The 22,645-nt window shown below is 39.0% G+C and overlaps 5 protein-coding genes across 5 annotated transcripts in view; 1 reads left to right on the top strand and 4 right to left on the bottom strand.

The window, feature by feature from the left end:
- LOC144645933 (endoplasmic reticulum aminopeptidase 1-like) overlaps positions 1 to 16,936 on the top strand; it is a 74,015-nt gene extending 57,079 nt beyond the window's left edge. The window contains exons 18-20 of the mRNA XM_078505449.1: positions 15,254 to 15,394; positions 15,751 to 15,829; positions 16,232 to 16,936. Of these exons, the coding sequence (XP_078361575.1) occupies positions 15,254 to 15,394; positions 15,751 to 15,829; positions 16,232 to 16,396 (385 nt within the window). The 3' untranslated portion in view covers positions 16,397 to 16,936. The remainder of the gene's footprint in view (positions 1 to 15,253; positions 15,395 to 15,750; positions 15,830 to 16,231) is intronic.
- Positions 558 to 1,793, bottom strand: LOC144645543 (histamine H2 receptor-like). Its single transcript, XM_078505123.1, has one exon. It carries the CDS (start codon positions 1,791 to 1,793, stop codon positions 831 to 833), a length of 963 nt encoding a protein of 320 aa, XP_078361249.1. The 3' UTR covers positions 558 to 830.
- Positions 4,123 to 5,455, bottom strand: LOC144645547 (melatonin receptor type 1B-B-like). The gene has a single exon (XM_078505127.1). The coding sequence runs from the start codon at positions 5,453 to 5,455 to the stop codon at positions 4,490 to 4,492; it is 966 nt and encodes a 321-aa protein (XP_078361253.1). The 3' UTR covers positions 4,123 to 4,489.
- LOC144645542 (melatonin receptor type 1B-B-like) lies at positions 12,840 to 14,141 on the bottom strand. The gene has a single exon (XM_078505122.1). The coding sequence runs from the start codon at positions 14,070 to 14,072 to the stop codon at positions 13,107 to 13,109; it is 966 nt and encodes a 321-aa protein (XP_078361248.1). The 5' UTR covers positions 14,073 to 14,141; the 3' UTR covers positions 12,840 to 13,106.
- Positions 16,937 to 19,129: 2,193 nt separating the features above from the next.
- Positions 19,130 to 20,868, bottom strand: LOC144645541 (uncharacterized). The gene has a single exon (XM_078505121.1). It carries the CDS (start codon positions 20,453 to 20,455, stop codon positions 19,826 to 19,828), a length of 630 nt encoding a protein of 209 aa, XP_078361247.1. The 5' UTR covers positions 20,456 to 20,868; the 3' UTR covers positions 19,130 to 19,825.
- Between the last annotated feature and the right edge of the window lie 1,777 nt (positions 20,869 to 22,645).

Genomic DNA, 22,645 nt, shown 5'->3' with positions numbered 1-22,645 from the left:
AAATATTCTAAGAAGTATTTGTAGAGCTTTCACTTCCTGCCATCCAATCAAAACCTAGCGAGCATCCTGACAGTTGTTGGCATGGTACTCAGAATGGCTCCTTTAGTATTTGTCTTGTTGCTTAGCAACTTCGCCGGTGAAGACCGCGGGCTCATTTAATCCTCGGAGAAGGGGGGAATTGGGGGTCTGACCGAAAAATTCCTTTTACTGAATGGCTTGTTGTAACGTAGGTCTGTTGGTTAATACAAACTCTACAGGGAAGTTAACTCTACAGCAAACTCACCAGTGAAGTTGTTTCCTTGCAATTTATTTTGACTTGCGCCGCGACCGGATGTTAGATTCATTTTTTTCCAAACCTAAAGTCAATAGTTTTCATTTCAATGCTGATTTACTTTTTCTTTGTAATATCCACAAATAAACTAATACACTTCATAAGTATACTACTTAATTCAAACTCTGAACCAATAGTCGCCGACAAAATAAATTTAAAAACAGATGTTAAATTTATTTATGATGTCCAGTATCATAGTCTGTGCAAATAAAGGAACGTTGTTTGACTTGACACAAGGGAAAACTAGGTTCATAAATATTAAATTACGTAAACCTGATTAAATGTTTTTGTAACTCTGTCACTTATTCGAGGGCTTTTATATTAAATCAGCTAGAGACAGCAACATTAGTTTTTAATTAAATTTATATATTTTTAGACCTGTCTTTGGTTACATATTGCAAAGAGATATTGTTGAAAAATAAACTCATGATTCATGCTGTCTTTCGTAACAGAAGTTGAAACATCATAAGTGTTACACAGAAACGAATGGGTATGAAAGCTATTGACTATCTTTACAACACAGTACTTTTTTGTAGCCTTCTCTAAATTCTCTTTTCATTAATCCATAAATCAAAGGATTGACAGCATGACTACTTTGAAATGTAAAAACGTTGAGCAAATACACTTGGCGGGGGAGCGTGTAATAACCACCAAACATCTCGTAAAAGTCGACGGTAACTGAAGGGCTCCAACAAATGAAAAATGCTAGTATAGTTGTAAATAGTAAAGTTGTTATTTTGACTTCTTCAGCAAAGGCAATTGAATTGTTATTGTGGAAAAATGAGTTTGAAACTTGGACAAAATGCGCGTGGATTTTTCTAAACACTTTATAATAACTAACAACGATGGTGGAAAATGTTATAAACGTCACAGCCGCGTAGAGTAAACTAAAATATAGTCCTTCGTTGTCGCCCAGATCAAGTTTAATAAAGCACAAACACTTTCCCGGATGGTAATAAAATGTTTCTTTACCAAGGAAGAAGGCAACTAACACGGTGAAAACAGCGACAATCCAAGATATTGCAATAGATTTCAAAACGTTTCTTCTTCGGAATATTTTCTGGTAAAGGCTCGCCGACCTAACGATCTTCACGTAACGATTAGCGGAGATCATTCCCAAAGTGAGCAAAGATACAACGGCACAAATCGCCAGCACACTTCCTTGCAGTTGGCAAATGAAATCTCCAAACGGCCATGTTCCTTTTATTAGCACCACAAACGTGAAAGGCATAATAATAAATGAGCTGAGGATGTCCGTGGCTGCTAGAGATACCAAGTAGTAGTTTTGGGAGATTCTAAGGCTTCGTGTTTTGTAAATGGCCAAGCTCAACAAGATATTTCCTAAACAGGCGGTCAATATGAGTGCGAAATAGACCCCAGACTCGATAGCAACCAACCAACCCTTTCTGTTTTTAAGAGACAGCCCAAGCTGTACCATTCTTTCTTGCACGGTGTCATTCATAATGCGTCCAAGTTCCAATAAAAATGTTGCGTTCTTACTCGAGGTTCAATCTTGATATAAAATATTAATGACTCTATACTCCAGAGTGGAAGTGAACCTTATTTCAATAAAGCGTCTAATACAGCTAAGTTTAATAACAATTGACATAAATGAATCTCTGTTTGTTATTAACAGATTATAATATCGTCTAAGTCAACTCGCGTTTCTCGTTTTTGAGGCTTCTGACACCTGAAAATACAGCTGTTACAGATATTAGCCTCGTTTGGAGTTTTAACGCAGAATCGAGGTAAAAAATGCGATCTCGAACTGCTTAATCATTTGGGGGGGGGGGTACGGGTGGGAGAAAACTCAAGGTAGGGGAGACTAAAACTGCTGCGGGATACTGGAGGCGGAGGTGTTCAAGGTAGGAAGGGGTACTCAATGCAAAGGGGTAACTTAAGGCGAGGGTGTACTCAAGGCGCTGATAGCGTCCTGGAACAGTTTCCGCTATCGTTGGGCTTCTAAGAGGCATTTTGAAAAGCTAGCAATCGCGAACATCCATGCGTTGTTGGCATAGTAACCAGAATGACTCCGAATTGCTTTCTTGCGGTAGGGGTAGGGGGATTTGACCGAAAATGGTACTTTTTTAATTACAATGGGCACCTTGCAGCTAACGTGCACCTCGCTGGAGGGGAAGCAACGTTCCGGGACACCCAAAACAAAGCGACTTCAACCAGTCATGCTTGGCTTTCCGTTGTTTTGAATGTCCTAGAGCGTAGCTTGCCCTCCAGCATGGCGGATTTTGTGCAGTGTGACCGTTAGCTGCAAAGGGCTCATTATTTCATTGAATGGCTTGTTGTGACGTACGTCTGCTGGTAAATAGAAATTCTACAGTAAAGGTGGCGGCAAACAAGCATACAATGTTGTGGATACATTGTTGCGGACACAAATGTTTCCCCGTTTGCCTGCACGCGCAAAATCGTAGCGAACACAAAATTTGTATCCGAGATACAAACAATGTTTCTGATTTTTGTCAGAAACCCGTTTGCGCGGCATGGACACAAAACATTTTTTTTGTGTCTCAAAGCCCGTTTACACGTTACGATTTGTCGGCCCGATTTGTTCCAAACAAATTTACACGCTGCGATTTGTCGGCCGGCTTTCCTTCGCTATTCATATTGAAGGATAAAATTGGCCCGATTTCTAAAATCTATGACACTGCAACAGATTTTTAAGAAATAGGGCCGATTTTTAAATGCGCTCTCAATTTCTTATCAAATCTGGGTCAAACCGGGCCGACAAATTGTAACGTGTACACCGGCCTTCACTCGTTTGCCCACCCAAGAAACATCGTGAGTAACAATGTATCCGCAACAATGTGTCCTCGCTTGCCACCACCTTAAAGTTAACTCTACAGCAAACTCCCCATTGAATTTTTTTTCCTTACAGTTTATTTTGACTTGCAAACTCGAAGGGATATTAGATTATCATTTCTTCTTTTTTTTTCAAACTTACTGTGATTATTTTCCATTTCAATGCTTATCTTACTTTTTCTAAGTAATTAACATCTCACAAATGTACCAATAATATACCTACATAGGCATATTACCTAATTCATATTCTGAATCAATGCTCACCAACAAAATCAGTTAACAAAATGTTAAATTAATTTCTGATACCCTGTATTATAGTCTGGGCAAAAAAGAGACGTCGTTTGAGTTCACACATGACAAAACTGTAAGTGTTCAACACGTAAACCTAAACAAAATTATCGTTTTTCTATCACTTATTCAACAAACAATATATAATCAACTGGCGACAGCTATAGCAGTTTTTAATTAAATTTACTGTATTTATTCGATTTAGCACCCACCCTGTAGGTAGGAAAAGTAAATAAGCGCCCAGCCTCGAATAAGCACCCACCCCCAGGTCCCTCATAAAAAAACCTGCAGTGCACAAGAGCAGTATTAATTCGATTAAAGTTATTATTGAAATTGCGATTGAAATTGACTAAGTACTATTAAGAGACTTCCCCGAAGACAGAGTTTTCCTAGTATTCTACAAAAACTTTTAATGAACAGTTAAAGTTTTGCTTTGGTACATTTTCACGTTTTATTATTATTAATTTTTTTGTTGCAAAATAAACTAACTATTTGCCTAGAATGGTGAAAATTTAATACGCTTCCAGTCTCGAATAAGTGCCTACCTCAAATAAGCGCCCACGCTCAAGGTCCAAAATTTAATAAGCACCCAGGGCGCTAAATCGAACTAATACAGTATATCTTTTCATGGCCAACTTCAATGAATTTTATTTAATCTTTGCACACACTCATCCTTGTTCTATAAAAAATCTGGGCCTGTGATTGGTTCTCTCATTGTTTTATATTCGCTGACTGGACTGAACACAATCGCGAGCGCGTTGCTCTAAAAGAAAAAAATTATTCGCGATCTTGGCTTTATAATATGTAAAATTGTAGCTTTGGAGTGCAATCGTTTACAACATGTGCTAAAACAATTAGACTACTCGCTCTCGTTTTTAATGAGCGATAATCTCTGAGCATTTGCTCAAAGGAAAGGGCTCGTAGTCCAATTGATAAATATGTCGTTTTTCGTTTGATTTTACTTCCGATTCATGCTGACTTTCTTGACAGAAGTCAACAATGGCTATGAAATTAAAAATCTTCGGGCTGTTCGGGTTGTTTTCATGGCTATGAAAGCTATTGACTATCTTTACAACACAGTATTTTTTTGTAGCCTTCTTTAAATTCTCTTTTCATTAACCCGTAAATAAAAGGATTAACAGCATGACTACTTTGAAATGTAAAAACGTTGAAGAAATAAACTTGGCGCGGAAGCGTGTGAAAACCACCAAGACTTTCGTAAAGGTCGACAGTTACTGAAGGGCTCCAACAAATGAAAAATGCTAGCACAGTTGTAAATAGTAGAGTTGTTATTTTGACTTCCTCGGCGACGGCAGTTGAGTTGTTATTGTGAAGAGTAGAGTTCGCAACTTGAACAAAATGCGCGCGGATTTTTCTGAACACTTTATAATAACTAAAAACAATTGTTGAACATGTTACAGAAGTTCCAGTCACGAACAAAAAAGAAAAATATAGTCCTACGTTGCTGGTCAGGTCGTATTTAATGGAGCACAAACCTTTTCCTGGATGGTAATGAAATGCTTCTTTACTAAAGGAAAAGGCGCCTAAAACGGTGAAAACAGCGACAATCCAAGATATCGCAATAGATTTCAAAACGTTTCCTCTACGGAATATTTTCTGGTAAAGGCTCGCCGATCTAACGATCTTCACATAGCGGTTAATGGAAATCGTCCCCAATGTGAGTAATGAAACAAAGGCAGAAATCAACAGCACAAATCCTTGAAACTGACAAATGAAATCTCCAAACGGCCATGTTCCTTTTATAAGCACCACCAATGTAAGAGGCATGCCAACAATTGCACTGAGAACGTCCGTGGCTGCTAACGATACTAAGTAGTAATTCTGAGTCGAGACTCTAAGGCTTCGTGTTTTGTAAATAGCCAGGCTCAACAAGATATTTCCCAAACAGGCGGTCAATATGAGTGCGAAATAGACCCCAGACTCGATAGCAACCAACCAGCGCTCTCTACCTCTAAGCGATAGCTCAAGCTGTAGCATTCTTTCTTGCATGGTGTCATTCATAATGTGTCCAAGTTCCACTAAAAAAAATGTTGCGTTTTAAGAGGCCATGTTAGAGAAGGTATACATATCTCCCGTCTCACTTTCAAAACTTGTCACTGGGGTCGCAACTAAGAGTGGTGCGCATGTCGCTGTCGGTATTTTGTCATTCGTCTAAAGACGGACGCGAGTAGAAGTTTCTCAAATATTTTAATTTCCCGACTAATTAAAAGAGACGTGAGTAACCTAGGTACACAGAGCAGGAGTTTCTCTGGTATTTTTAAAAGGCAGTTAATTTTTTAATGTCGCGACCAATTAAAAACGAGCAAGAGTTTATTTCAAAACGGTGTTTTAAATTTTTCGACGGACCTATTAAAAAACGACGTGACTCTGAACTAAGTCAACGGAGCCTTTAGATTAATTTAATCATTTGACAGATTAAAACACGACGTGTCTTATTTTAGAACACAATAGACGTGAGTAACCTAGGTACACAGAGCAGAACTTTCTGACTCTTAACTAAGTACACAAAGCAGCAAGTTTTTCGTGCATTTTAAGAGAGCCGTTAAAATTAATTTAATTTAGTTCCCTAAGGAACTTAAAGGATGCCCAGCATGCTGTCGACGCAGGGAATTTTTAACTACACCAGTTCTCCGTCGAACATTTAAAAAAGCGATAGATTCGCGGTAGTACTCTTATTTAATTCTTTCCTTCGCTTTCGCTATTTCAATAAAAGGTCTTGTCGTTCCTCGTCATTTTATTTCTTCCATGTCGCTGTTTAAACGCCGTGTCGCTTGTTGGAATTTACCCTAACAGGGCCTCTTTTAACTCGAAATTCACCCAAACTCTAGCTTCAATGAAGTTCTCTTTGACTATTTTTTAATCTTTTCGATCCTTATAATATATGAAATATTAATGACTCTATACTCTGGAGTGAAAGAGTACCTTTTTTTACAAAGCGTCAAATACAACTAAGATTACTCAAAAGTGAAAGGAATGAATCTCTGTTTGTTTTTAACAGATTATAATATCGTCTGAGTCAATTCGCGTTTCGTGTTTTGGGGGCTCCTGACACCTGAAAATAACTTGTTGAGATATTAGCCTCGTTTGTAGTTTTAACGTCGAATCGAGGCAAAAAAAGCGACCTTGAAGCTTACTCATTTGGCACTTATTGCATGAGTTGGGATGGGGTTTGTGAATGGAAGAGAACTCGAGGTAGGGGCGACTAAGACTGCTGTGGGATACTGGAGGCGGAGGTGTTCAAGGTAGAAAGGGGTGCTCAATGCGAGGGTTAACTTAAGGCAAAAGGGTACTCAAGGCGCTGATAGCGTCCTGGAACAGTTTCAGCTATCGCTGGGGTTCTAAGAGGCACTTTGAAAACCTAGCAATTGCGAACATACATGCGTTGTTGGCATGGTAACCAGAACGACTCCGAATTTATTTGTCTTGTTGCATAGCAACTGCTCAGGTGAAAACCTCGGGCTCATTCAATCCTCGGGGTGGGGGTAGGGGGATTTGGCCGAAAAAGGTATTTGTTTAATTCACAATGGCCCCTTTGCAGCTAACGATCACGTGGTACAAAGTAACACCTCGCTGGAGGGCAAACCACGGGTTGGGACATCCAAAACAAAGCGGCTTCAACCAGCCAGTTTTGCTTGACTTTTCTTTGTTTTAAAATCCCAGAGCGGAGTCTGCCCTTCAGCATGGCGGATTTTGTACCATGTGACTGTAAACTGCAAAGGGCCAATTCTTTTCATTGAATCCCTTGTTGTGACGTTCGTCTGCTGGTTAAAGGTCAAATGAACAGAAATTTCAAAATGCCATTTTAACCAACCAAACGCTAAAACTATCCATTATTAAGTAAAATTAAGAAAAAGTTTTGCTTTCCGAGCCTTAAAGCGTGAATTACAGCAAAAAGTACGAAGATTTCCGAAGGCTTTACGAAAACGTTTTTGAATGACTGCGCACTGAAATGGAAGGAATGGAACGAGTTTGTGACGTCATAATTGGTGTTTTTGAAGACGACCGCAGACCGATTCCGCAGACCGCACCGACGGCAACGTCAACGACAACGTCTGGTGCAAAATGAATTTATTTTTTACTTGAGAATCTCACAGCTTTCCGGACGCATTCTGCTTATTTATCGCTTTAAGAACTAGCTCCCGCTAAATATTCAAAGAAAGCGTTCAACCCCAAATAGGAAAACCAAAAATTAGCCGTCGTGGCTGATGTTGTCCAAAATACACAGAATTTCGTCATTTCACGTTGTTGTTCGGCAGAAGTGTACCAAAATTCAAAACGCACGTGCATAGTTAACGCGCGTGCAGATAATTCTGCTCATTAACGTTAAATGCTAATGAGAAAGAACAATAGAGATTCCTGATTTGTTTTCATACCAGCGTGCATTCTACCTATGTCTCACATGATATGCAAAACGACAGCAAACAAAACTTAAGCTATTTTTGTGCTTTAGCTATTCTATTTTAAAAAAAATGAGCCTCTCTAAGCAATAACAAACAATCAATCCACTGAAAAACGGCCGAACAGAACGAAATAACTGCTTGAAATATCACTAAACACATTTATCTAGATTTTAAGGTGCCGTCTGCGGAATCGGTCTGCGGTCGCCTTCAAAAACACCAATTATGACGTCAGAAGTTTTTGTTTTCGACAATTTTCCGACAATTTTTCCGAGCACTCTACGATTATGACAGCCTGCAAAAAGCATTTTTCAACTTGCAATATCTCTGCGATGAAATGACCGATTGCTTTGAAACTTTGTGATATGTTTATTTGGCTCTTAATAAACACATGGGCAAAAAATAACAAAAATCGAAATTTCTGTTCATTTGACCTTTAATACAAATTCTACAGTAAAGGTGTTGGCAAACGTAACGAGCATACAATGTTGCGGATACAATTGTTTCCTCGTTTGCCCGCACGCGCAAAATAGTCCATTTTACTGTTGCCTGCCAAGTAACCTGGCCTTTGAATGGTAGCGAGGCTTGAGGTGACCTTGCATTGATACAAACCTCCCTGCTTTATCATGTAAATGCAAACTAGTTAGCATCAGAACAACATGATTTACACAACAAAAGCAGTGAGGTCTGTATCAAAACAAGGTCACCTCCAGCCTCACTTCCATTCAAAGGCCAGGTCACTGAGAAGACAACTGTAAAATGGTCTATTGTCGCGGAGACAAAATTTGTATCCGTGATACAAAAAATGTTTCTGATTTTTGTCAGAAATATTTATGTCCGCAATAAATGTTTCCCCGTTTGCCTGCTCAAGCAACATTGTCGCGGACACATAATTTGTATACAAACAATGTTTCTGATTTTTGTCCGAAACATTTTATGTTAGCAACAAATGTTTCCCCGTTTGTGCGGCATGAACACAAAACATTTGTTGTGTTTCACACGTTTCCCCACCTAAGAAACAACATGAGCAACAATGTATCCGCAACAATGTGTCCTTGCTTGCCACCACCTTAAAGATGATTGCCAGTCCGTACTGCGCAATCTCCGTCTGCAATGTTTGTGAGACTCACAAACAGAAGATTGTTTACCAGCAAAAATAAAAATTCCGGGACAAAACTTACCTTTTTATTATTAACGCCAAATATCCTTGCAAAACAATAATAATGAGTAAAAGAAGCTCGACGGTATTTCAAACGAACGTTTTAGCTCATCGTGAATTCTTGAACGAAACGATCCGTAATGGCGAACTAAAAAACTTCATGTACGCTATCACCGACGTGTAACGTTTCAACGAATTCAAAACAAAAATGAAAACAAACCCTGAGTCTGCGCAGTACGGACTGGAAATCATCTTTAAGGGACTGTGTCACGGCGTAGTTAACAATATTTCAAAAAGCCATTCTCTATTTTCCAATTGCCCATAATACACTTTGTTTGCCCCCCAAATTTTGCATAAACTATTGTTTTCAAATTCTCTTGGGAGGGCTGCATATTTCCAAAACAATAGTTTATGCAAAATTTGGGGGGCAAACAAAGGGCATTATGGGCAATTGGAAAATAGAGAATATCGCAATTCATTTGAATCTTCGTCACTTTTGGCCATCCGTACCTTCTTTTGCATTTGCTGTCTTTTAAATGTTCCTTTGCTGTTTTAAGAGGTTGTTTTAATAATTCAGCGAATTTGACGGTCATTTCCCATGCCTAAATTTAATTAAAATCCGTGAGACAGTCCCTAAAGTTAACTCTACAGCAAACTCCCCAGTGAAGGTTTTTTTCCTTTCAATTTATTCTGACTTGCAGACGCGACGGGATATTAGATTATCATTTCTTCTTTTATATACTATATACAAGGCTAAAAAGAGTTAAAATGGTAAAATTAATATGATAAAACCAAACGTTTTCGGCTGTTTGCCATCATCAGGGTTGAAGAGACCGTCCGCACGCATGCATTTATATCTTATGTAATTCCCGTTGGGAAAAGTTTACTGACATAAGAAATGACTTGTTTGTTCAAACTGGGGCGGAATTGTTGGATCATTAGACCCTCAACGATTCTACGCTTGTGGAATGTCTGTGCTGAAGAGAGAACACGCCAGGTGAAAGAATGCGATGGGTTTTCCCGCAGGTGTTTTGCAGGTTCAGAGGTGTGAGCAGGATTTGAATGTTCCGCAATTCGCACTTCTAAATTTCGCACAGTCTCGCCAATGTAGTCAACCCCACAAGAACAATCTCCTTTGTAAACAACTTTGGATCTGTGAGTGTTTTTGTCTTTGTTATTAAAGAGGCTTTTGATGCGCCTTGTTTGCCACAGGATTACAAAGATGAAGTTGAAATTAGTAAACTTGTTGAGTTTAGCAATAAACGTTTTACTAAGTTTTTCGTTTTTGCCGCAAAACGGGAGCTTGATGAAAACTTTCTTACGTTCTTCGAAGAGAAAATCTGGAATGATGTTGTCGTCTTGTGATGAGTCGGTTAGGAAGTTGTTGATTGTATGCGAGATAAAACGTTTCGGATAACCTGCTTCGATGAAAGAAGTTTCTAAAGTTTTAATGTCCTTCTCAAAATCGGTGGAGATTCGTTTGGCTCTATGGAGTGCGCCAGTGATGCAATTCCTTTTCCACTTGGTAGGGACCTCAGATTTCCAATGTGTTGGTAATTTCCCCGGTTTCTTAAAGACGCTGCAATTGAACTTGTTGGTGTAACTAAAGGCAGTATCAAGAAAGTGGTCGGGGTTTTCTTCGACAGTGAAAACAATGTTAGGGTGGTAGCGATTTAGGCGTTCAAGTAGAGCATCAGGCTCGCCCTTTTTCTTCTTAGAGAAACAATCATCAACATATCGATCATAGAATGGTGGGTTGAAAGGTCGGACTACATCAGCTTCTAGTTTGGCCATGAAAATAAAACTAGAACTAGAAGCTGATGTAGTCACTAGAAGACTAGAAGCTGATGTAGTCCGACCTTTCAACCCACCATTCTATGATCGATATGTTGATGATTGTTTCTCTAAGAAGAAAAAGGGCGAGCCTGATGCTCTACTTGAACGCCTAAATCGCTACCACCCTAACATTGTTTTCACTGTCGAAGAAAACCCCGACCACTTTCTTGATACTGCCTTTAGTTACACCAACAAGTTCAATTGCAGCGTCTTTAAGAAACCGGGGAAATTACCAACACATTGGAAATCTGAGGTCCCTACCAAGTGGAAAAGGAATTGCATCACTGGCGCACTCCATAGAGCCAAACGAATCTCCACCGATTTTGAGAAGGACATTAAAACTTTAGAAACTTCTTTCATCGAAGCAGGTTATCCGAAACGTTTTATCTCGCATACAATCAACAACTTCCTAACCGACTCATCACAAGACGACAACATCATTCCAGATTTTCTCTTCGAAGAACGTAAGAAAGTTTTCATCAAGCTCCCGTTTTGCGGCAAAAACGAAAAACTTAGTAAAACGTTTATTGCTAAACTCAACAAGTTTACTAATTTCAACTTCATCTTTGTAATCCTGTGGCAAACAAGGCGCATCAAAAGCCTCTTTAATAACAAAGACAAAAACACTCACAGATCCAAAGTTGTTTACAAAGGAGATTGTTCTTGTGGGGTTGACTACATTGGCGAGACTGTGCGAAATTTAGAAGTGCGAATTGCGGAACATTCAAATCCTGCTCACACCTCTGAACCTGCAAAACACCTGCGGGAAAACCCATCGCATTCTTTCACCTGGCGTGTTCTCTCTTCAGCACAGACATTCCACAAGCGTAGAATCGTTGAGGGTCTAATGATCCAACAATTCCGCCCCAGTTTGAACAAACAAGTCATTTCTTATGTCAGTAAACTTTTCCCAACGGGAATTACATAAGATATAAATGCATGCGTGCGGACGGTCTCTTCAACCCTGATGATGGCAAACAGCCGAAAACGTTTGGTTTTATCATATTAATTTTACCATTTTAACTCTTTTTAGCCTTGTATATAGTATATATTTTATAAAGCGAACATTATGGACATTTCTTCTTTTCTTTTCAAACTTAATGTCATTCAGATTTTTGATTTCAATGTTTATCTAATTTTTTCTATAAGTAATTAACATCCCACGAATGTACCAATATACTACAAAGGCATATTACTTTATTCAAATTCTGAATAAGTAGTCACCAACAAAATCGATAAACAAGATTTCTGATACCCTGCATTATAGTCTGGGCAAAAACGAGAACGTCGTTTGAGTTAACACATGAAAACACTACGTCTGTAAATGTTCAAGACGGAATCCGCGGACTTCGAGTATTATTTGGCAAAATTATGTACCAAAATTATTTACTTCTTATTGCAAACTGCTGTGTTACTTTTTCAAATATCTTGTCAAAAGAAATCATTTCTAGCAACAAACATCGAAAACAAATTTTGAAGTTCCACTGAATTCAACTGAATCACCGAAAAGATGATTTTAAGTAGCTAGACTTGAAATTTTACCTACCGTTTACATGGTTCTTGCGAACTTTAGCAACTTTGAAATTCATTTTCTCAAGCTCTGATAAGAAATTGTTGTTATCACGGATAATTACTTACATCTTAAGCTTTCAAAAAGGGTAGAAAATAACGCAATAGAATTTAAATTATTTTGGTACTAAATTTTTGTCCAACTAAAATTAATATTACTCGATTTCCAGATGGATTTCGTCTTAAACACGTAAACCTAATCAAAATTATTGTTTCTCTATCACTTATTCAACAAACAATATTAAATCAACTGGCGAGAGCTGCATCAGTTTTTAATTAAATTCGTATCTTTTCATGGCCTGTCTTTGAACAACTTCAATGAATTATATTAAATCTGTGCAAATTCTCAGTCATCATTTAAAATCCACACCGATCGGATCCCCCATTGTTTTCCATTCGCTGACAGACTGAACACAATCGCGAGCGCGTTGCTCTAAAAGGAAGTTTATTCGTGATTTTGTCTTTAAAATAAGTAAAATTCTTGTAGCTTTGGACTGCAATCGTTTAGAGTGTCTGCTGAAGCAATCAGACTACTCGCTCTCGTTTTCTATGAGCGATAATCAACTCGGAGCATTTGCTCAAAGGAAAGGGCTCGTAGTCCAATTGATAAATATGTCGTTTTTTGTTTGATTTTACTTCTGATTCAGTTCATGCTGACTTTCGTAACAGAAGTCACCAATGGCTATGAAAGCTATTGACTATCTTTACAACACAGTATGTTTTTGTAGCCTTCTTTAAATTCTCTTTTCATTAACCCGTAAATAATAGGATTTACAGCATGACTACTTTGAAATGTAAAAACGTTGAAGAAATAAACTTGGCGCGGAAGCGTGTGAAAACGACCAAGACTTTCGTAAAGGTCGACGATAACTGACGGAGTCCAACAAATAAAAAATGCTAGTATAGTTATAAATAGTAAAGTTGTTATTTTGACTTCTTCAGCGAAGGCACTTGAGTTGTTATTGTGAAGAGAAGAGTTCGCAACTTGAGCAAAATGCGCGCGGATTTTTCTGAACACTTTATAATAACTAAAAACAATTGTTGAACATGTTACAGAAGTTCCAGTCACGAAAAAAAAGGAAAAATATAGTCCTACGTTGCTGGTCAAATCGTATTTAATGGAGCACAAGCCTTTTCCTGGATGGTAATGAAATGCTTCTTTACTAAAGAGAAAGGCGCCTAAAACGGTGAAAACAGCGACAATCCAAGATATCGCAATAGATTTCAAAACGTTTCCTCTACGGAATATTTTCTGGTAAAGGCTCGCCGATCTAACGATCTTCACATAGCGGTTAATGGAAATCATCCCCAGTGTGAGTAATGAAACAAAGGCAGCAATCAACAGCACAAATCCTTGAAACTGACAAATGAAATCTCCAAACGGCCATGTTCCTTTTATAAGCACCACCAATGTAAGAGGCATACCAACAATTGCACTGAGAACGTCCGTGGCTGCTAACGATACTAAGTAGTAATTCTGTGCCGAGATTCTAAGGCTTCGTGTTTTGTAAATGGCCAAGCTCAACAAGATATTTCCCAAACAGGCGGTCAATATGAGTATGAAATAGACCCCAGACTCGATAGCAACCAACCAACCCTCTCTGTCTCTAAGTGACAGCGCAAGCTGTACCATTCTTTCTTGCACGGTGTCATTCATAATGCGTTCAAGTTCCACTTAAAAAACGCTGCGTTTTTACTCGAAATTCACCCAAAAACTTCAATGAAGTTCTCTTTGAGGATTTTCTAATTTTGGTATTTTTACATGAAATATTAATGGCGAGCTAAGATTAATTACAGGTGATAATGAATGAATCTATTTGTTTTTAAGAGATTATAATCTCATGCAAGTCAACTTATCTCACGGATTTTCCTAATTACTCAAGACACCTGCAAATACACCTGTTATGATATTGGCCTCGTGTGGAGTTTCAACACAGAATCGAGGTGAAAGCTTACCATTTGGCGCACAAGGCGGCGGTGTGTACTCAATCTGGAGAGGAAACTCGAGGCGGAGAAATGCTAATATAACATAAAATTGTTTTTGACGCTAAAAAATTCGGTACTCTTTTACCGACATTTCAAAACTGGATTCTAGTAACTCCCTACTTTACGGTTGCCCGCGGAGTATCAGTTAAGCATATTCAAAACACAACTGAACGGGTGGTATCTCAAATTGGCAAATTTCAGCATATTACTCTTGTTTTGATTGACTTCCATTGGCTTTAACGGTGCATCTCCTAGTTATTTGACTGCTAAGCTACACTATCGCTCTCACTCACTTGGGATATGGGATCTCTGAGATCTGTCACCAATGAACTTTTTAGATCAGCCGAGGTCTTTCAAAAAGACTTGTGGTGAGAGGGCATTTAGTTGTTGAACAACATTTGTAGATAGCTATTCATTGTTTTTGTAAATATTTTTAACATTTGTATCAAGAAATGGGTTGAAAATTCGAAAGCAAAAGGTATTGTTAGGGTGTTTTGAGATTGAGATTGTCTTTATTTTTACCCAAACACATCCCTACTTAAAAAAAAAATGCTTGCCAAATTTTCCTACCCAAATAAATCCCGGAATCAAAAATTTCAAACCCAAAAAAAATCCTTCGATAACCCCCTTCACTTGAATTCTTGAGTACCCCTACCTCTCTGTGGTGGAGACGGAGTTACCACGGCGGAGAGGTAGTGAACGGGTGAGAGTACCCAAGTTGAAGAGAGGTCTGGAGTTCTCAAGAAAAGAAATACTGTTAACCCGGATTATAAATGTGAATTTTAGCTGTAGCTTGCGACGTAGCTACTTAAACTTGTTTTGCTTCAAGTTTACTTTTTTTTTCTTCAATAGAAATCTGCTGTTCAGTTTGGACAAAAACAAAGTTCGGCCCCAGGACAGCTTGTACTGGATAGAACAGATTAACAAGGGAAATGGAAAGATTGACGCAAGATGGGATTTTATTGTCAAATACTGGAAAACTCTTGCAAGAAGGTAAAGCACAAACCTATAGGTAAAGAGAAGTAGAGGTAGGTACTGTGGCTTAATGATTACTCCATTGGCCAACGGATCGAGGGTATGGGCCCAGCCTCAATCTTCGTTCCCAGGCCCACGTTTTGCTTGACCAGGGTCCGGCGGAGACCGTTGTCATTTCCGCTGGATTAGGGTAGCGCGGACTCTGGGGTCGATATTGGTTCAGGCGCACATTCTAGCTAGTGCCAGATAGTCGTGGAGGCAGGCTGACGCCACCATCAGTCACCATATAATTGATGATAAATAATTTATTAATGGGGGAATTTAAGTTTGATGCATGCATGTTCGCGCTGAAGATGTTTTCTTGTACTCATTAGATACGGTGGAAGCTACAAGCTCGGAAATCTTATAAAAGCAGTAGCTGGAAGTTTTCACACCGAAGACCAGCTGAAAATGGCAAGTAAATCTGATTGTTTTCTCTTAGTTCTTCTTATGTGTTAAGTAAAGCCCTGTTTTAACTAGCGACGCACGCACAAGATCCCTTATTTAACTGTGAAAGGGGGCTCGACGTAGGTACAAGTACAAAGGATGACAATTTCTCGTTTTCCTTGCGGTTATGCTTGCGCTCGCGTTGTGCTTTGTGAAAACAAAACAGAAGACTCAAAGCATCAGCTTTCATTTAAACTTGACATAAATATCTTATGCTTGCGCTTGTACTTGCGACTTCGGATGCGTCGTTAGTGAAAACCAGTCTTTAACAACTCGATCAAAATTCCCATTAATATGTCTGATATATAATATATATGTATGTCTGATAATATATATGTCTGAAGAGATTATCACAATTCATCTCACCAGGTTAAGGACTTCTTCGGCTCATTAACTCCCGGAGAAATCGCCGTCAGAGCTCAGAGCAAAACCCTGGAAAAAATACAACGTAATATAGCTGGTAAACCAGCAAAACTTACGACAAGCGAAGGGAGAATGGTTAAATGGTTGAAGGAGTACAATCGAAACTTGTGAAGGAACGTTTAAGGACCACGTCTAAGGAACGCTTTTTTAAAATTGATGTCCTTCTATGAGATTTGCTGGTGCTCCTTTACTGAAGGTAACAAATATAGTGTAGTGTGCGAGGGCCACTGCTCTGGGTCCCTTAATCATTGATGGGGGTGTATACCCTTACTTGAGGTTACAACTGTGGACTGTGGAGGAGATACGTTGGACGTGAATTGGTGTCCTGTTAATGTTGGTTACGGATGAAGTATTCGTATGTGGCCAGGACCATGAGTCAGTGTCTCCTATAAGGGCACGTTAGGCGTTAATGTGCCCTTATAGCAGGTGCTCCCTAAATGAAACTCACAAAAGCTGCGTTTTGATATGGTATTGACTTGGTATCCCCAAATCTTGTATGGAATCCGTATCACTGTTATGGACCGGTCGAAGTAAAAGTACCATCTTCACTCGCCACTATATGAAAGTGAAAGGTGCACTAATACAGGAGAACGCTTACCAGTGTAATGAATCAATACTTCATCATTTGTAAATAAAACGTATTTTTGAATATTTCAATGTAGTACCGTCGCTTATTTGCGCATTTTTCGTAGGATCATTTCTTCTCGTTTATTGTTTTTCAACTAGGAAACGTTTAAACATCGTGCCATCTTTCTATCGGAAATTTTATGTCTAGTAGTTTTAGGGTGGTTTACATCGTATACGTAAATTCAGTTCATTTAAAACTAACACAAAAGTGAAAATAGCCTAAAAATTTGCACAACCGTTATTGTTTACGGACATGGATCGGAGGTTGTTTTAACCCTGTGTTAAAGTCGAAGGCTTTCAATTTTCTGTTACTGATCTTCAATTTTTCAAGTCTGTTTCAACGAACCTTATTAAGTATTCCTTTAGAAATTTAAAGAAGGGTCCTCCGTCCCACTCTCGTAGCCAGGGCCCAGCTTAGCATTCGCTGACCGACGGGTCCGTAGGCTTTGGCTACAAGATTAAAGACCCCTGTTATACGGCCGAGGGAGGCAGTGAACTCACGAGAAATATGTAAGCCTGTCAACATATTATGGTGGTATTGTTGTATGGCAATTGGACAAAAATGTTTTATGGTAAATGGACGAAAATTAACACACAGTTTGGAGAATTTTCAAACATCTCAAATCAGAACAATCTTGTAAGTAGTCAAAGAAAAATCGTGCATCCGTGCTAAGAACCGATGGGAACGAATTGTTTCAAGTGAAAGCCGGGGTAGTTATGTCTGACTTTATGTGTTCATCTGGTCTCTTGCCTCGAAAGAAATAAATCATCGTCGAATTTGCAACGTAGCGCGACCATTAGAGTAAACATAATAAAAATTACAGCGGGCTTGTTATGTGACAAATTCAATCCATCATATCTTGCCCAAGGGGTCCTGTTGGTTCTCAAACAATGGAAAAACAGCCTAAAAATCGAAAGAATTGCAAACAGAAAGTGGGTGAAACGTAAACACGCTTAAAGCAGCTTCGCTATGAAGACTGAATGGCGCATCTTAAAACAATATTTCTTGGTCTTGATCAGAAGAACCAGGCTGGTTTTCATTGGGCATTAGCACAAGCACAGGCATAATGCATAAAGGGACTATGTCAGGGATTTTACCAGATTTTTGAACAGCCAAAATTTATCTTTATGTCACAGGAAACCTAAAAATAATAGTCCATTTTCATTATAAATTGTTCTATTAGAGCGATGAAACTGTTAACGAACATCTTTGCCTATGGATGGCTCGGATGGAAACGGATTGCAATTTTACAAAGTTTAGTCATCGTGCTAGTTATTTCCGTGCGCCTTCGAAACAAAATCGATATTTATAGCCGAAGTGTGATTTCTACCCCCAAATAGAGGTTATATCTTCAGATTAATGTTCAAAGATAACGTTTTTCATGGGTAAAGTTGCCTACCACTAGTTTCAGAACAGTTTAGACCAAACTGAAATCTGCGAAATCTCCGTGACATAGTTGCTATAAGTAGAAGGGGCACTCTCATTCTTCTTATGCTGTCCTCACTAGGAATAAGCATAAGCACAAGAAAACAAAATTGTTCGTTCTTCTCAGTTGTGTTTATGGTTATTCCTAGTGGGGACAACAAAAGAAGAATGAGCGTGTTCGTTCCTCTTATGCGCTTATGCTTATGCTTCAGCTCGTGCTAATGCTTATGCGTGTGCTTATTCCCAAAGAAAACCAGTCTTATGCAAAACGTTTCAAACTTCCCCAGTTTTGACCATTCATGTGCTTTAATGTAATGTGCTATCACCTCAGTCTGATTTGCTGCTCATGTGATATGCTATTACCTCAACAAACTTAACGTTTGCTAGACCTAGCGTCTCGTAACCGACAATTTTTTTCGATTTTTTTAAGCCTCGAACAATTCATTAAACACAGTCACAATACCATTGATGCATGCAAACATTAGTACGTTGCTTGAATTTTAGCCAAGAGAAAGTGTAGGAATAGATTGAAAGACCAGAGGAGACGAAAAAAAATTAAGGCAACACGAAACAAAACGGGGGTATACTCAAAAAAGCCCTTACGATAAGAACTTAGCAACAACGAAACTCTAAAACTTGCAACACTAGTTTTGAGTTTAATGATTGCAGGGCATATTAAACGTTCAACTGCGTTGAGAATCTTATAAAACAAATCGCAATGGGTGGTTATCAAGGGCTATTAGCGAAAGAGCTGATGCATTTATTGGCTACCTTTTAATTATACTCTCTTCAGTTATGATTAGTGGGTCGCTTAAAAACTTCCATCAAAATCTTGAGGACGACAGCATATTCAATAGCAAATCATTAATCATGATAGCAGCGATATGTCAGCAATAATGTTATTACGTTAGGGTGTTTTTATTCAAGTGAAGCAAGGCACGACATCTACAGTTCGAGCACTGAATTTAACTTAACACACAATTTATTAGCTCACTTTATAAAATTTCTTAGTTTCACTCAAGAAAACAAAGAAACTTACATATAACTGAGCTATTTCCAAATTAAAGTGTTTGTTTGAGACTGAACACTTAATTAAAGTGTGTGTTTGTTAAAGTCTTTAGAGTCTTGCCATATTGACAAAAAACAAATGTTTTTCTCTAAAACGACTCTTGCCGGGGGCTATAGACGAACAGCTTAGCAAATTTAGAATTTACTAATTCTGAAATAAAAATTTCTTTTTTTAAAAAAATATGCTCGTCTTTTTCGCTACTGGCTCATCTTTGAAATACAGCGTATTTTTGTTGTACATTAGCAAAATGTGTCGTGTCTATGACACTGACATCTAAACTGCTTAGTTCTGCTATTTCTGTCCATTTTGTTTAAATTATGCAATGCATGCAATGTTTCTTGGTCTGCTTGCCTCTCCCTTTCAGTTCCCAAGTCAAATTTCGTTAACTTTCAAAACTGAGTTTCATCACTGACTTTTTTTACTCTTCTTCGTTACAGTCTGCTGTCATTTTGTTTCCTGTGATCACAGGATCGAGGTAGCCATCTTTGATTTTGTCGATCGGTGCTCCACTCCGTATTAACAGTTCCGCACACTCGAAATTTCCGCTGATGACAGCCGCTTCAAGCGGCGTGAAACCCTCAGAACATTCCAAAGTCAAATTCGCGCCATTTTCGATCAGAATCTGCGCGCATTCTACAAAACCTTCCGAAGCAGCTTCGTGAATCGGCAGTCTCCCGATGGAGCTCGCTTGGTTCACATTGACGTTTCCATCTCGAAGTATCTTCGCCAATTCTTCGGTGTTGTTCTCCATAACGGCGGAAAGAAGTAAAATCTCGGGGCAGAACGAAACCGCTCTTGGAGGTTTTTGGCTTTCGTCGGGGCTTGAGAAAATCGGCATTGACTGATATCTTCTCCGGACTACTCCGTCGACGTTTCGGCGACTTCGCATTATAGCCTGTGTCAGCTCTTCGCCCGAGGAGAGCTTTCTCTCCCTGGTCTGTTCAGGTTTCGAGCTTTCCTCCGATTTCGAAAGAACTTCATCGGGGCACGAAAATTTCCTCTTCTTCATCTGTCCTCTGAAAGACATCTTTCCTTTGATAACTTTCATTGCTGATCCGTTAATTGATACTTTCTTCAAGTATAGTTTTGTCCGGGAATCAAAACTGCGCTTCCTAATAAGTTGTAAGAAACAGGACGTTTTGCAGGGCGAGAACTGATTTGCAAAGACTGCTCGATTTTTGGCGAGCTTTTGTATTAACAACGATAGGAACCAACAAGAATCTCTTCACGCCCTTTGGACGTATACCAACAATTATGTCAAACATCTAGAAACAGCACTCAAAACTTAATTTCAAAATCAAAACAATTGAGCAAAAAAGAATACCACAGCAGGAGGGCAAAAGAGGTTTACAATGGACCCCATTTGAAACCCGTGAAGCTGACAAGTACTACGCTCCACAGCAAAACAAAGAGCTCCATATTTGAGACGTAGCCATCGTGTCGGGAACCCCGCCGAGAAACGATATAACTCAAACTTTTTTGGTTTTCAAAAAGCCATTCGCAAAGAGACAAGGAAACTTTGTTAGACACTGACCAAAGATGTGATCCACCCTGATAATGAGTGGAACAAACAGTTGGCTTTGTTTGCATTCAACAAAATCTTGTTGCGGCTTTGTGGACACGCAGAATTGTAATTTGCGGTTGAATCGTTTAGCGGCTTGTTTATTCCGCGTATTTGTCAGTAGCCGCTCATTCATTCATTCACTGACACACTTTCTTTGTTCCTTTTAAGTTTAATATCCTCAAAAGAACAACGAAGTTCTCTTTCAATGTTTTAGAAGTAATTCAAATTCTAGAATGATCTTGAAAAAGTAAACCTTTTGTTGGTTTGCAGCGGTTGAAATGCACCAAAAAAAAGCAGTCGTCGTTTGCAGTGAACCAGTTTTGAAAACAAACAGCTTAAAATAGAAATGATCTTTTTTTTTTCATTTTTCCCTGCGGCGAATATTTACACGGGTAGTGTGCGTTGGAGCTTGCATCATGAACTTCTTAACTTCATCTTTCAACAAATATTTTTAAGTCCCTGCTTTAGTAAAGCTTCTTTTTAAAATAATTTGCTGATAATCTTTTCTTCAGTGGTATGAGAAAAGTCAATTTATTTGATTACGTAATCAGCTAAACAAAAATCATCCTTATCCATCATTTTTAAGCCTACGTGCTAGAACGGCAATGGTAATCAAAGAGCTGTGTATGCATGCGTTAAAATGTAAACAAACTAAATCCATTAGTCGAAGCCAAAGGAAAATAAAAGGCCTTCCCAAGATGCTATCTGTCCAACTAAATTTTAACCGTTGCTTACATGATTTTTCATTTGGACGTGAACGCGATGAATATCGTGTGATTCATTTTACAGCGTGCTCTGATGTTTTAAAAGCTAGTGTATCCCTAATATATTGGAGAAAAATATACCAGTTGCTAGTTTCCCGTGTTTGGAAATTGTTTATATGCCTTGGCACTTCGGTTCGACAAATAAAATATATTGTAACATGCCATGCGTAGATAGTCTCTCCGTGCAGAACTGTTACCGTCCAAAATGCACACGTGTGCGCAAATTCCATGAATAGACGGCCCATTTCCTCCCCACCCTCTGTAGTGCAAGTTTCAACCACTGGGCGCAACCGTGTGACCCCTCCCTACGGTCTTCTCCGGCGTTTCAAAATGGCGACGAGCCTGCGGCTGCGGTTGGTTAGACGGCAAAACTCTGTCGCATGTCGTAGGCAGCGTCAGAGAGTGTTCTATAGTAAAAGCTGTATTTGATTTTTGCATGACGCGAACAGCAAGCGCTATTATTATAAAAGTGAGTCGTCTGCGACAAAGTTGTACCGTCTAGATCGACCTTAAAATCAATCCCCGCCCCTCCCCAGTCTGTGGTCTCTCAAGCGTGGCCTTTCAGTGAAATGTGGAGGCATTTCCGTGAACATCATCTACATCCACAGAAATAAGTAGTTGGAAAGGTTGTAGAAATATATCCGGTTATAGTGAGTTTTAATTTCTTTTATTTTTTTGTTTTTTACTGTTTTAGGATCCCCACGTCCCCTATTAATGCTGAAATCTCTAGTAGCTGAATACTGAGTAGGGAAACTGAGTGGGGGGGGGGGGGGGGAACACAAAATGCAAACGTTCCCAACTCTTTTGTCTGTGGTTGTAGATCTGCATGCTTGTGGGCGGGAATGAAGGCATGTGTGGGTTGGGTTGTTCTGTGTAATGATATTAGATTTATTTTCACGGCCATTTGTTT

Source organism: Oculina patagonica, chromosome 3 (genome assembly GCF_052425735.1).
Source record: "Oculina patagonica isolate OP01 chromosome 3, crgOcupat, whole genome shotgun sequence".
Classification (NCBI taxonomy): Eukaryota; Metazoa; Cnidaria; class Anthozoa; order Scleractinia; family Oculinidae; genus Oculina; species Oculina patagonica.
Note: the sequence above shows the minus strand (reverse complement) of the source record. Positions and strands in the feature narration are given on the sequence as shown.

Coding starts and splice junctions, on each gene's coding strand:
- LOC144645543 (XM_078505123.1), bottom strand. CDS start 1,793: ATGAATGACACCGTGCAAGAAAGAATGGTACAGCTTGGGCTGTCTCTT.
- LOC144645547 (XM_078505127.1), bottom strand. CDS start 5,455: ATGAATGACACCATGCAAGAAAGAATGCTACAGCTTGAGCTATCGCTT.
- LOC144645542 (XM_078505122.1), bottom strand. CDS start 14,072: ATGAATGACACCGTGCAAGAAAGAATGGTACAGCTTGCGCTGTCACTT.
- LOC144645541 (XM_078505121.1), bottom strand. CDS start 20,455: ATGAAAGTTATCAAAGGAAAGATGTCTTTCAGAGGACAGATGAAGAAG.